This window comes from Montipora foliosa, chromosome 6 (assembly GCF_036669935.1).
Source record: "Montipora foliosa isolate CH-2021 chromosome 6, ASM3666993v2, whole genome shotgun sequence".
NCBI lineage: Eukaryota > Metazoa > Cnidaria > Anthozoa > Scleractinia > Acroporidae > Montipora > Montipora foliosa.
In genome coordinates this window covers 53,692,097-53,707,096 of record NC_090874.1, presented here as the reverse complement: position 1 = coordinate 53,707,096, position 15,000 = coordinate 53,692,097, and the positions used below count along the sequence as shown (strand labels likewise).

Below are 15,000 nucleotides of genomic sequence, written 5' to 3'. Positions count from 1 at the left end.
CATAGCTCGAACTAGGAGCTTGGGCTTTTATTCTCGTCCGAGTAAAATCACAAGGGCACGTCAAAATAGAGACCATACATAGCCAAGCTGGACAGCCTGTGCCGGAATGGCTGGTATGAAACCCATAAAGCCAGAAGAATAATGGGAACGTACAGTGCACAAATCGCTGGGAATTAAAGGTAAAAGTTGTATGAACAAAACATGTAAAAACAAAAGTCAAAAAAGGTCGAAAGCTAAGATGCACACATTTCATCGACAAGACCTTTTATCAATGCGCTCGCTCGCTTGGTAGATCATCTATGGATTATTGTGTAAGTAAACTTATGGGAATTTTGCGCGTCTTCTAAACTATTATAATTACTGGTTAAGGACGTATGCAAAACATGGACCCGGTTATTACATCAAGTTGCTGCCCTCATTCTTATCAGGAATATAGGGCTGTTGTTCGCTTATAGTCATGGGCTACTGATTTAAGCAATTGTCTCTTATAGAAACCAATATACCATCCATTTCAAATAAGTAGCTCTAAAGAGATTCGTCTATAACCCGCACTTCAAATATACATTCATATCATTTAATTCATCGAGTCCTTCATCGGAACAAACGAGCCCAACAAATTGACCAGTGCGCCCAACCGTCCTCACATCGCAGGGGTCATGGGTTTCACCTGAATTTCTCAGGTGTCTATGAGAGACAATTGCTGAAATTGTCCAGTTAAGTGCGAGGACCACTTCGCTCTCTCTCTCTCTCTCTCTCTCTCTCTTACACAAAGTGAGGGGTGGTCCACATGGGAGGTCCATGGACCTGGGGTACATGTTTCGTATGCTTCCATATTTAACGCACTCAGGAGCCCATGATTAGGAGCTTGCCTCTCTCATACACGCCCTTATGAGTCAACCTTTGCACGTATCTTTCTAATTTTTTGAACGCCACGAGTTCCTCGGCTCTGGTCAAACAGAGTAAAGTCATTGTCTAACGAAGACACATAAAGCAGTAAAACTGTATGTAAATCGTGCAAATTTATGTAAATGCGAGTCTCCTGCTCAAGGATTCGTTCCAAAAATAGAAACATACGCGCAAAGGTTGACTCAAAGATCTACTGCATATGGAGGCTCCTACTAATGGGCTTCTGCCTGCACAAGTTCACTAACAATGAACGAGAAATTCGAAGCCTCGTGCGGCATTGAAAATTTCGAGTTCATCAGTTAGTGAACGAGTACACGAGCGTGTGTGCGCAGAATGCCCTAGACGCAGAAATATTTCCTCCTCGATCTTTCTACCTTCACTTCGGTTTCATGCATGTATTTTTTTCTCGTATTTGCTGAATCACGTATCTCTTCCTGGTAAAGTATACCAAATTCCATATTCCGTGTCTTTGGAAACTCACGGGAGATAGATGTTTATAACTCTTCTAGATTCCTAGGCAAATTCATAAATATCTCCGCTCTCACGGAAAACCTAAAAACTTGAAGAGCACCTGAACAAAACATGCTGGTATGCCGTCAAAAACGTGGTCAATTTCAAAACATAACGGTCAACGTTTCATTGGTCAAAAGTGACACAAGACTGGACAAACCATTAACGTTTCCGGCAAAATTCGTCACGCTTCAAGGATGGACGCAAATGGTAGTACTTCACTCAGTGATTGGCTCAAAGTTCTCGCGCCACTTTTTCAACCAATCAGAAGTGAAACCAAAACCAATCGTTGCTTGCGTGTGCACATTTTCCTGCGCTTTGTGTCGGCTACGTGTGATTACTTCGAGTTTTGATTGGTGTACTGGATTGTCTCCGTCCTTTTTGATTGGCCAAAGTAATTAGTATTTCGTTTTGGTTTTACGATACTCGATTGAAACTCGCTTTAGACAGAGTAAATGGCCAACTGTCACTCTAAGGATGCAAAGGTTTAACCCATTCACACCTCAAATGCCCTAGGATGCCCCCGATTGCAAGTAAAATCATCTGGTGTTAGACAAAGTGAAATCTATTAAGTCTCACTCTCAGGGGTCAATGGGGGGAAAAGTGTATTCACTGTAATTACATGATTTGACACCCAACCAGAAAGAGTTTTATGTTATGAATCAATGAGAAATCGGGGTGTTTCAATACTTTTCTCTGATGATCAAAGTGCTGACACTAATAATCACCCTAACAAATGGAAGCATGTCAAAGAACCTTGAGGCACCAACTGATTTTGTCTGACATCGGAAAAAAACATCCTAAAAAATCTTTGTTTAGTGATGTCAAGTGGAAAAGCAATATTTACTTTCTTATCATACACGTAGGTTGTCCAAGTGATCCTTGATTGCAGCCAAGGGAAAGAGCCAGCCGAAGTGAAGGAAACCGAACCAAGTTCATGCAGTCTGTTGTAAAACATTGCGTTCAGCACTTGTAACCAGGACATGTCCATGTAAACCATAAGGTTTTCTCTGTAAACAATCTTGGTATATTGCTTGTTGATGCACAAGTTCGCTCTGTATGCGTTTGTGTGACGGTCACATCAAAAGTCCTGACTTGAAGTTGATGTTGACTTAATGTTTAGAATTCATCAGAGTGATAGCAGAAACTTTATATGTATACAAGTTGTTACAAGTTTTTAAATTTACCACAATAATTTAAAGTTTGAAGCAATCAACAGGTTGCATTATCTTCAAAGAATGGTATGTGTTTTACATATGGAACTGGTTACAACAATTATTTTTAGGGTTGTTGAATTGAATGTTGTGCTAATGACACCATTTCAAAGATAAAAATATTTGACAGGCTTATAATTTTTTATTCACGCAAGTGCTGCATAAAGGAATTAAAAAAGTTCTAGTCCTGCTGAGATCAATTTTTGTGAAGATACACTGTACTACTGTAATAAGGTAATAGGCCAGTTTCGTATTCTCACAGCTGGACTGGTTCTAGCATGAAATGGAGGCTAATGCGGGCAAATTAATTTGCATTTGAAAACATTTGCCCGCATTAGCCTCCATTTCATGCTAGATCCAGTCCAGCCATGAGAATTCGAAAATGGTCTATTGCACTAAGCCGAAGCTGGTAAGGAGCAAACATTCATACCATAAACAATTTATTTAGCAAATCATTTTCCCACCCCATTGGTACAGTGACACCTATAACCAGTGGTGCATAGTGACACTAGTGTATTCGCATGCCTTTCCATGAAGATCATGTGTAATGTGCATGTATTGCCACACTGTGAGAGCTGTATAGGCCACTTCGGAAAATACCATAATGCTCTTGGTTTGTCCCCCCAAAATTTTTTTTCAAGAGAAACTGGAAACAATGCTCATGCAAAATTTGACGGAACAAACAAAGAGTATTATGGTATTTTCCGAAGTGGCCTATACTAGATGAATCAAAATGTGTTGTGCCATTCTTTGGCTACTGCCAAACGATGTTGGAAGTGTACCAGCTGACTTCTACTCCCAACACCAAGCAATTTACCAAGAGACACTAACATGGGGTTAGGCATCCAAGTTTACCTACATCATTGGTGTATTCTATGACCAAATACCATAATGCTCTTGGTTTGTCCCCCCAAATTTTTTTTCAAGCAAAACTGGAAATAATGCTCATGCAAAATGTGAAGGAACAAGCAAAGAGTATTATCAAGGCTGTGCTCTAGCAGCGCCCGGGTGCCACAGGCGACTAACTTTTGGCCTTGAGCAACTGGAAAAACAGTTTTTTACTCATATAAGCTTAAGTACTGGGTGCCCGACATCAAACTGTGGGCTCCTTGTAATTTTCCTTAGAGCACAGCTTTGATTATGGTATTTTCCGAAGTGGCCTATACTAGATGAATCAAAATGTGTTGTGCCATTCTTTGGCTACTGCCAAACGATGTTGGAAGTGTACCAGCTGACTTCCACTCCCAACACCAATCAATTTGCCAAGGGACACTAACATGGGGTTAGGCATCTATGTTTACCTACATGGTGTATGACCAACATTTAAGAACATTGAACCAGAAATTAGGGAAAGTTTTCTGACAGTTTGCTTGTCAGCAATCCTTCTTTATAGCTGATTGAAGTGTCTTTCAGTTATTGCCTTAGAGCCCCAACAACAATGTGATCAAAGACTATAATGCATAATACCATGAAAAAAGAACAGAGTTTAATTTGACACCATATATACCCTGAGTACACAAAACCTGAAGTTTGCATCAATACACTGTACACCTAATTTGACATACAACATCATCAATTAATTTGTGTTGTTCTGTGACACAGCTATGCCTACCTAATCGTTTTTGGGTTCTGACCACCCCCTTCAGGTCCATGTGCGCACCCTCATTGCAAATTTTTTGGGAAACCTTAAATGTAGGAAGTTGTTAGCACTGTCTGCCTAGAACTGCACATTATTATTATTATTATTATTATTATTATTATTATTATTATTATTATTATTATTATTAACACTAGGCATGCCTAATTTTACAGAGATACGGTATTTTAGTGAGTTAACTGTTCAAAATAATACTAATAATTCAATTACTGAACACTTGGACAAAAGTTATTTGTAGAAAAGAATTTGAGCTGCAGTGCTTTATTTGGATAAAAAGCCCATAATAACAAAGGAAGAACAAAAAGTCCTTTTGCTTGACAAAATAACCATCATGCTAAAGAGTCACTTGGGAGGGCTTTGCTATATTATTTTTGATTATCATTACATGTGCTGTGTAATGGTTGTAATTTAAGCATTATTAGAGCAGAACACTCTACAATACTAACTAGTCCGTATAATACACTACACTGTACATGCTGACGGTACATGTAAATATATAAGTAAGTTACAGTGTGGAGAACCACTTTGGATTGTCATTCAATGGTATACACCATGAAGATAAAGCTTTCACTGCTTGGGCACAATTCATGGTTCGGCTTCACTGTTTCAAAACCCATAAACATGAAGGTGCGCATCAAACTTGCTGCAATTAAAAAAAACAACAATCAAACTTCACAACAGTAGTGCTGATCTTGTAATCCACATCTGCTGTGTGTTGCCTCCAAAATGCTCACTACAAGCCAACGGAAAGTAAGAGCTGACCCAAATAGGCCTTTTGCAGCTGGGGTCACGTGACCAAATTTTCCCTAGAGAATTTTTATATTATGGGCTATAACTTAAAGAATGCCAGAAATGGAAAGAGCGCATGGAAAATACCAAAATGGCCAAGTTTGAGTCCCCTGGAATGAAAGACTAAGTTTAGACAACAGTTTGAATTTTCGGAAAATTTAGAAGTTTTGTATGGGAAATGTTGCTGGAGAGCAAGGTCTTGCTCTCCAGCAATATTTTCCATTTTCTTATTCTTTTAAAACTTCAGACTGTCATAAGATCTCACCTTTTAATGATGGGGGCCTGAAATTTGGCCATTTTGATATTCTCAACATGCTCTTTCAATTTCTGGCATTTGTTAAGCTATAGCCCATAATTTTATGAAAAGTAGGTCACGTGATGGCTTAGCTGCAAAAGCTGCATCTTCACCAACCCTGCTTTGATTGACTAAGCCCAGTTTGATAAAGTCTCAATCATGCATGAACCAATCAAAATTTGTGGTTCCAACGCTGGCCACATGACATTAATTTTGTAAGGAATACTGTTGGACACACATTGTGTGACCCATTACCCAGAGATAATTATTAAGTTTGTAGCTGTCTCTCAATCACTCACTGATTAACCCTTTGACGTCTAAACTGGCCTATTCACACCAAAGCTTAAACACGTTTAACAGCTGTTTAGTTAAACATGGTTTAAAATAATTATTGTTTTCTTCATACAAGTTACTACCTGACATAATGTAGACTCCAAATTCAACACAATGAAGACACATTAGAACTTACATGAACCTACATAAATTCAGTCTTTCAGCCTTCCATTGCTCATTTTTATTTGGTTAAAACCCAGTTTAATTTAGGACGCTGCCTACTATTTCAAAGGTATGTATGCCCCGATTTATGATTATGCAGAAAAGGTACATGTAGATCTTAAAAAGTGTTATTGAAATCCAACAAGAAAATTGGGGCTAGCCATGAACAATATTTGTAAAAAGTTCAAGAATACAAAGCAATGTATGGCGTTCTTTCTCAAAATGAAGCTTAATTATCTCTAAAGAATGCATGGTTACCCCCAATTTTCTTTTTGGATACCAAGAGTACTTCCGAAGATCTACTTTCTCTGCATAGTTTTAAACCGCGCAAAAATATCCCTGCATTAGGAAGCGTCACCGATGGGAAATCCGAGTATCTCGAGTTGCGCGGAACGTATGCGCAACAACAATAGTAGGCACTGTCCTTAAACGTGTTTAGTTGCTGTGAATTGGGTTAGTATTATACTCTTAATGCCAGACAATTTTACTTGTCAATGAGGAACCCCCAAGAGTCAATGGGTTAAGAAGGAGGTTACAAACGTATAATAATTTGTACGAGATTTATTAATTCTGGTAGATTAGAACTAAAGAAGCTAAGGGGAGATGTTTTGTTTTCATTCACCAAATGACAGCAGCAATGGTCATGATAAGAGAGGTGGGGAATAAGGTTGTCAATTCTGACAAGACAGCCTTTCTTGAGTTCTGAAATTGCATGTTGTTTGTAATATCATATTTTTAAATGGCAAGGAAATTCAGGCATAATGACAAAATGAGAGAAACCTAATATTTTCAAGCCTACTTCTCAATCAGCATGACCCATACGCCTCTACAGTGCTGTTCTGGAACCTAAGGCTAAATGCAAAACCAGCCATTCCCATACCACCCTAAAAGCAGACCTTAAATAAGACACCGACCTGGGGGACCATCGTATGTCTGACCCGCAGGTAATGTGTAGGATATCAAGTCAAGTCAACAGCCAGCCAGATGATGACTCCTCAGTCACCATAAACTGAGGCAGTACATGGCCATAGCCATTTCACATATTGCATACATGTATTAATTTTATACTCTATCCAACGTCAATGGTGAAAAAAAGTACTTAACCTTTGAATGGCATGAAAATACTATTTTTATCTGAAAGTTTAAATACCTCTGTCTGGTCGCTCCTTTAGAAGGCCAACAAAGACGTGTTCACATTTCAGGTATTCCTCTGCATATTCAAGAAGTGACACAAAGCTGAAAAGAAAGAAAGCAATGATGTTGGATGTAGAGTTGTAACATGTACATAAATTACTTGTCATTTCCCACAAAATGCTTGCTCTTGTTACCATTCTTTGCTTCCTAAAGGCAGCTCGCCATCCTGCACTCCCACGTACAGCTGGCCATTCTGTAAAACAGCCTTCCACTCTATGATGTGGTGGTCGCCATTTTTAAGGCGAAAGCAGTACAGAGATGACTTTGACACTTTCTTGCCACTCTCCACAGCTATTTCTGAATCCTGAGGGAAAAAAGGCCTTCATTTACTTCAGCCAACAAATGCAATATGTCAGTGTATTATATTAAGTATCAGGACAGGCTTTCATGGGAGTATTCTGGAAAGTAAGTACAAACGAGATGCTTCCGTGAAGCATACACTGGGTTGCCTGTGGTACGTGCTACAGAAAATCAGAAGGCACTGAATTGTGTGGTATTGAAATACAGCATTCCAGTCTCTGAAGAATAACAAAAGAGAAGCGAGAAACATTGGCTTCTGGGCTGACATGTTGATAATTTTCAAGTTCCCTCACAACTTCTTTTCACCACAAGTGTGCCCTCTGAGCATCTGACAGCTTTGTAATACTAAACTTCACTGAAGTCAAGCCCTGTTCCGCGTGGTTAGTGTTAGGATGGGAGACCAAAACAATAAACCCCTCACAAAAAACAGAAGCATCTGACTGAAAATACCATTAACGCTAACAAATGCGAACTCAGCAAGATACAGATTTTGTTAGCTTGCTTTATGCAAAACAAATATTGATGAAAAAGCAAATAACTATCGATACACAGTTTTTAGAAAGCGCAGAAAGAAGTTTCCGGGACGGTCGATCGAGAATAAAATATTTACGACATGAAAACAACATTAATTTTGAACCGCGAATATAGAATATAAAAAGTTACGATCAGCGATAAACATTTTGGGAGATTTTTGCTACGTTCAAGTAAATTGAAAAATCGAAAGTGACATGGCCGAAATTCAGCGGGCGCCGTGATTAAGTTACCGCGGCGTGTTTACTTGCCAAACAGTGAAGCATCTGTGTCAAATGATGGCAAGATACCGGGTTTTTGTAAGTTTCTTTTTCTGTCAAGTGCTATAAAGTTTGACAATGAAATGAGCGAAGTCAAAACAAAGATCACAATCGCCCAACTCTTGTTTATGCAAAGTCAAAATTTACTCTCCAAGACGCATACGACGTTATTTATCACCAGGTAATTCCATCATTTTGGAAATAGCAGCTACTTTACTACTCATCTGCGTCACAAGTTTTCACTGATTTTGGGGCTCATTTTGTTGAAACTCAAGCACGCTTCCAACAGGCCTGTGAACCCTTCCTGCTTACAGAGCAATACTAAAAAACTTCTCCCATATCACATTTCAACCTTAAGCTCGAAAATTCAATACACAACATGATATCATAATTCACAAAGGCAGAAAATATGACAGTATCCTTTTCCAGCGATAAAATTTATTGAAACAAACAACATATTTGCTCTTAGAGCCAAAAACCTCTTCCTATTGCATTGCGTGCGTGAAGACAAGAAACTCAATCGTGTCAAATTACCATGTACATGTACTTCAGGTAAACACAGCTCACTTTGATTTCGTCTCGACGGGCGATAGATTGTTGTCGAAGTCCAGTACTCGTGGCTTTTGAGATTCCTGCCTAGTTTATCCAACTGACTTTCCATTATTGAGCTCCATAAGGGTATACTTTGTTTAAGCATCCACTAAAACGCCATTCGCATTACATGACTTTTGACGCCATTGCAGACTAAGTTAATGATTCTACTGTGTCCACCAGAGAAATCTCACAGTTCCACTACCCTCTCGAGCCTAAGAAAATACGTGCAGAAGGCTCTATGCACAAAGACACCACTTACCAGGGGAGTGACAGGCAAGACTTTTACCGACACGGAAAAAATAAAACAAAAACAAAAAAAATTTAAAAAATAAAACAAACAAACTAAACGCAGACCTCGACTGGGTTTGCCATAGGCAACCCAGTAAAAACAGGTTCTCAAAATTTGTTTTAAAAAGTGCTTGGCATTACCACAAAGTAAAATGGGACACGAAAATACTTTGCTGACAAGTATCCCACACTTTGTCTGCAGCAAGGAATTATTTAAGTAGAAGTTCATTTAATCTACTTCTGTTCCTACAGTAAGAGGGTCAATAAAACATTGGGAACTTTGTTTTAAGACCCTATTCAAAACAAACGTCAGAGAATATCCCTTGGACCAGTAAAATCGTTTGATTAAAAGACCAATAATAACAATATTATTATTTTACTATTTCCTACTATTTTTATTTTCTATTGCCATCAATAACATTATTAACCTGCAAGGGATTGCCTATTGACATGTGCAAGTAAACGAATTATTATAATCAATTTGATTATTATCGTCATGGCTTTTACCAAGTTAGAGCTCTCATTAAGTTGTGTTTTTCTTTCATTTTATTAAATGGGTCTTTGATTTCAGTGGCTGTTTAAATAGGTATAATAGAATAAAAACTACCACCAAGTGATAATGATAATAATTTATTACCCCATGGCAAAAACAAAATAATCCAGCCAAAAAATTGGAATATAGCTTATGCATCCAAAACACTTCTATTCCAAAAGAATGTCACAAAAGGAACTCTGATACTTTGCTCATAATTTTAATCAAAAACCATAGCCCGACCATGGAAAATGAATCAGTAACTAAAACTGCAAATTGATGTCTTTGTAATTTTCACCATGGAAAAGTACTTTAACACACAGAAATACTTACGGCAAAAAGCCGAAGAAAGGATATACCATCCTCGTCATCATCACCACCTCCACCACCATCTCCTGAAGTTCCTGCCTCGTCGAAGCGAACATCAGGTAAGCCAGTCCATCCACTGTCGCAGCTCAAAGTTACAATACACTGTTGGCTCCCTGTAAAAGGATGAAACAGAAAGTGATGTACTTCTAATAATAAAGAGAACCACGCTCAAATGCTGCACAGTAACAAAATTATACTGCACCGACAATTTTGTTTCTACCTGTCCCACAACCTTGCTGCAGCACAAGTTAACCTAATCATTGTAAGTATCAAAAGTGGAACAATCCCTCCCAACATGTCCCTCATAATTTGGATTTTCTATAAATAAAAGCCAGCTGTGATTTTGAAGCATTGTTTTATTCTTACTTTTTGCGATACTGCATCAAAAGAATTTGAACAAAGGATAAGAATTTTCCATATTTTTTTTATTTACAAAGGGACTCTTTGACAGATTCAGTTGTCGAACTGAAGAAAAGCACTTATGTACCTAAACAAGTAGTGGTAAAAATATATCAGTGACGACGCAAAATAATATTATTGACCCTCTTCTTTCCATTTACAGGATTTTCCTAACGATTATCAAGGTAAAATGCAAAGCTGGGAGATTGACATGTAGCTCAACCTTTGAGCATATTCTTCCAACTGTTCGCTTGTTTTTTTCCAGGATTGGCTTTCACACTGTTTTCCTTTTATTTTATTTTCGTACATGTATAACGGACGGTATATATCGTACACAGCTGCCTGCCATTTTTCACAAATAAAGCACTCGTCGTATATGGTATCCTTCGTCCATTTTAGATTTATTCCAAGTAACTGGTTTATTTTGTGTAAGGGTTTATAGTTTATTATGTTCCTCCATGTTGCATAACAAATATCAGAATGGAAAAAACCATGAAGCATTCGTGCATACATAAACAAAAAGCTCATACGTACAGGGCTGCTTGGCGAATTTCCCTGGATAGTTTTGGTTTGGATTGTGATTTTCCTTCTTCTTGTGCGGCGAAATTGTTAATGAGTCGCTGCCGAAGCAGACTACTGACAGTTATAGCGGTGAAAACAAGAAAACGTCGAAAAGACAACGAGAAATGCCTCGCTAACTTACTGGCTCACAACATGGAAGACGGAAGAGGTGAAAACACAATGCATTGCGTCCCCCTCTGGTATCCAGTCCTCCGTTTGGAGTGAGCCAAGGGGTGCTTACCATTTAGCCAAATACAGTGAAACCTGTATTAAACGGACACCCTCGGGGAATGCTCTAGTGTCCGCTTAATACAGGGTGTCCGCCTAATACAGGTTTCGATAAATAACGTCTTATGAGGTGTCAAATACCATTAAAATGAACGGTGAAAATGTTTAGAATACTCCCAGCGACTGCGACAAAATATGTTTGCATTACAGTATTTATTTTTTTTATTTAAGTGGAACAACTGATCCGATTACTACAAACATAGATTACACCTCAAATTTGAAGAAATCAGACGAGTGAAACAAGCTCTATACAAACATAACGAATCAATACTGTACTCTGAAACTGATCAAATGAGCGAAACAAGTTGTATATTGTACATAAAAACCATAAAAACTTTGTCCTTTTCTAAGCTGTTGAATGTACTAATCCTTAACAATAACAGTCATCAATTCTTGATTGTTTGAGCCTTTTAAATTTCATTTTCTGAAGCAAGTCGGTTGCCTTGCTAATGGCCAGCGTTAGATCTTCTTGTCCATGATATCTGGAATATTCCAGCAGTATCTCAGATAATCTTGTAACTGGTTAAAAGATAAACTGATCAACGAAGGATTTGTTGTATACTAGCTGTACAGGCTTCGTGGATGTGTATGCATTTACGGTTTCTTTTGTCCTTGTGTATTCAACAAACACCGTTTGTCAAGTCACGTTTTTAATTTTAAAAATAGAAAAATTGGTGGTTGGCGCCTTCCTCGTTTCCGGTGTCTGGCACGTTGTGTGGTGGAGTTTAATTACAAGTGTCCGTTTAATACAGGTTGGTAACAATAGAAATGACCATTTCAAGTACTTTTTAGGTGTCCGCGTCCGCTTAATAGAGGTGTCCGCTTAATAAAGGTTTGATTTACAGTAAATAAGGGATATAAATTTAGGGTATTCGGCCACTTAATAGAGGGTGTCCGCTTAATACGGTGTCCGCTTAATACAGGTTTCACTGTAATTCGGATGGAATGATCGTTGCATAAAGGTAAGCGATTTTCCGAATTTAATGACCAACCGGATGAGAATGGCGCTTACCATTTACTACAAAGCATTCCATCACGCATATTTCACTTGATCTTGTGAGAAAGGACCTGGAAACGGAAGGATTCTCGCAAATGTTAAGAGCATTTCGCGAATTCTGTTCCGAACGGAAAAAGAGGACTACCTCTGGAGGCTGTCCACAATTTCCGAAAAGATTTTCCGGAAAATTGCCTTTCCATTTGACCTCAAACCGAAATTTCCGGATTTTTTAGCTAAATGGTAAGCACCCAAGGCTTCTTCAGAAGGAACCACAGGTACCCCAAGCTCAGTATGGGAGAATAGAAGGATTTGTATGGGAACACAAGACCTGAGACCTGAGAAGACAATTTTACGACAAAACCTCAATTAAAAATTTGTTGTAACTACCATATTTTATCAAAAACATAAAACAAACATAATGATAAAGCGCGTCAAACGTCAAGTCAAAAGTAAAATGTGCTTTATCATTATGTTTGTAGCCGCTGTTTGTTTTGTGTTTTTGATTAAAAGTTGAAATGGCCAAAAAACAAGATTATTTATGATGCTATCATATTTTTTCACATTTTTTCCAGTATTACGTCAACATCCATTTACTATATATATTTACATGGAAGCAATCCATTATAAACTCTCATTGTACGTGAAGAAGGCTGGTTTGGCCAGTCGAAATATAATGCACAACTAAAATCACTGAATCTACGTTGTATCGGCTCTTGCTCAAAATATTCAGCTTGTCAATTAAAAAACTTAACCTTATTGCCTGTGGGTCGCTTCCTTCCTGTGAGGTTTTTTTTTTTTTTTTTTTTTCAGATTCGACGCAAATTGAGCCATTATCAGTTCCTCGTTTGTCAACGGTCATGTACCAAGGCTAAACACTGAATTCCCACGAGACCACCAAATTGAGTCAAATATTCCTGGTGAAAATGTTCCCATGGCGACAAATCCACTGTAGAATTAAAGGACAAAGGTCTTTCTTTCATTTCAATCCGCTAGCCGCGCAAGTGAAGCCCTGCCAGCAACGTTAGTCGGCTGTTAGTGTCCCAAACGAAACGCTAAAACATGAAAAACATCCTCACGAACTTTACAATGTAAAGACGACAAGGTGACCGTTTAGTTTAGTTTGGTAACGAGTTTTTCTTTGTGGCGTGGTAACGAGTCTTTGTTGGTAACGTCGTCAGGAACGACAAACAAAGACAAACCCAAAGACTCGTTACCAAGCCACAAACAAAGACTCGTTACCAGTGCAGTGCTTTTCCAAGGGTAAAGGTAAAGGGTAAAGGGTAACGGGTAACGGGTAACGGGTAAATGGTTAGTTGTTATCTTACAAAATGTATCATTTTAATTTCTTTAATTTTGAACAACCTGACCCGTGAGCTAAGAATTACCATAAGCAATATTACCATGTTGCTCTCATTTTAGTCATGTTTGTCTTTCAAGTTCCTTGAAAATTATAACAAAACTCACATGTTGTTCAATTATACCCACTGGGAAGTGACAACTATTTGGTTACATTTACTAAGACCCGGTAATCTCGAACAACGCAAGTTATGAAGTAAAAACAAATATGGTTTTTATTTGAGTGTCGTATAACTGCGGAAACATACGCAATTTATAAGGTCACCCGGAACTCACGAAGCAAATTAGTGCATCGAGCAATGAACAGCAGTTTTTATTGCGCACTAGCGCGAAATCTCTGTAGGCAATCACAAAGGTGTACAAATTCAAATCAATTCCAAATTCACTTTAGATACTCGAGTAAAAACCTCTGTCCATCTCACTTGTCAAGAAAGGTTTGCAAAGAAAACATCATAGTGTACAAAACAGATACAGTGGACCAGGCAGAAAACATTGCTTTCACTTCATCCCCTGTTCTCTCTGAAACGTTTTCCTTACACAGAAAAAAATAAATTATGAGCACCAGATATTATTCGAGAAAAAAATGTCATTTCGAACACAGGTTGCTGCTCAAAACCTCGCCCGGGTGGGGCTTAGTTCACTTAATTAATAGGCGTTCGATTGGAAATCCGTTTTCAAAATCGCGATCTTTCTCATTTTCATTGGAACACAAAATCTTAAAAAAACGGATTTCTTTGTGGATTTTATTAATTGCTCTCATTCTCGAGATTTCAATAGCAAACCATTTTCAGATTTTGTGTTCAATTGCAATGCTGCATGAAAGATCCGAGTCTTAAGCTCTACATGTAGATTTTCGTAGCGAACGCATCCACAGAGTACGAGACACAAAATATCAGTTTGCCGTTGAGGAGATTTCAAAGTTTGTATTCTTGGGAAGTATTATCACTATAATAACAGTTCATTGAAATAAAAAGCTTCTTGACTCACTGGGTAGCTTGGATCTGAGGTACTTGTTAACGGCTTTGAAACACTTGGACACTAAGTACAGATCTAAAGAAAAACCTACACACGTTTTAATTAAAGATTACTGGTTCAAGTGTGTGTTGGAGATGGCTAAAGAGCAGAGGCATGTAATTACACATGTCAGAATGAAACGAAAGACCAGATACCTTAGCCACACGATCAGCAAAATGACACCAACCTGGAGGGGTAAATCGAGGCAAATAAGACGCAAGGACCGTACCGAGAGGTAATGTGTGGATGGACGACACTAGCGGCTGGCTGAACATCAAGCAAAAGAACACTATCCTGCGAATGTGCGTCGACAGAGAAAGATGGAACACAATGCTCGGCCAAATCAGATGGCACCCGACCCAGCCAACTTGAGAACCCGGTAATGGTACTAGCCACTCCTCGCCCCATTATCCCCAGGAAAAGAGCGAATGCAGAGCGGAAACCTTGCGAA

The 15,000-nt window shown here is 38.5% G+C and overlaps 2 protein-coding genes across 5 annotated transcripts in view; one reads left to right on the top strand and one right to left on the bottom strand.

The window, feature by feature from the left end:
* LOC138007752 (uncharacterized) overlaps positions 1-2,819 on the top strand; it is a 15,197-nt gene extending 12,378 nt beyond the window's left edge. For all 4 annotated transcript variants that reach the window (XR_011124110.1, XM_068854816.1, XM_068854814.1 and 1 more), the window contains one exon: positions 2,283-2,819. Coding sequence is in view for 3 of the 4 variants with exons in the window: in XM_068854816.1 (XP_068710917.1) it covers positions 2,283-2,369 (87 nt within the window). In the remaining variant the exon portion in view is untranslated. The remainder of the gene's footprint in view (positions 1-2,282) is intronic.
* A 1,277-nt stretch (positions 2,820-4,096) lies between these two features.
* Positions 4,097-15,000, bottom strand: part of LOC138005774 (ornithine decarboxylase antizyme 1-like) — a 13,277-nt gene continuing 2,373 nt past the window's right edge. Inside the window, exons 2-6 of the mRNA XM_068851956.1 lie at positions 10,868-10,953; positions 9,899-10,047; positions 7,195-7,364; positions 7,017-7,102; positions 4,097-4,930 (exon numbers count right to left, since the gene is read on the bottom strand). Coding sequence (XP_068708057.1) covers positions 4,821-4,930; positions 7,017-7,102; positions 7,195-7,364; positions 9,899-10,047; positions 10,868-10,953 — 601 coding nt within the window. The 3' untranslated portion in view covers positions 4,097-4,820. The remainder of the gene's footprint in view (positions 4,931-7,016; positions 7,103-7,194; positions 7,365-9,898; positions 10,048-10,867; positions 10,954-15,000) is intronic.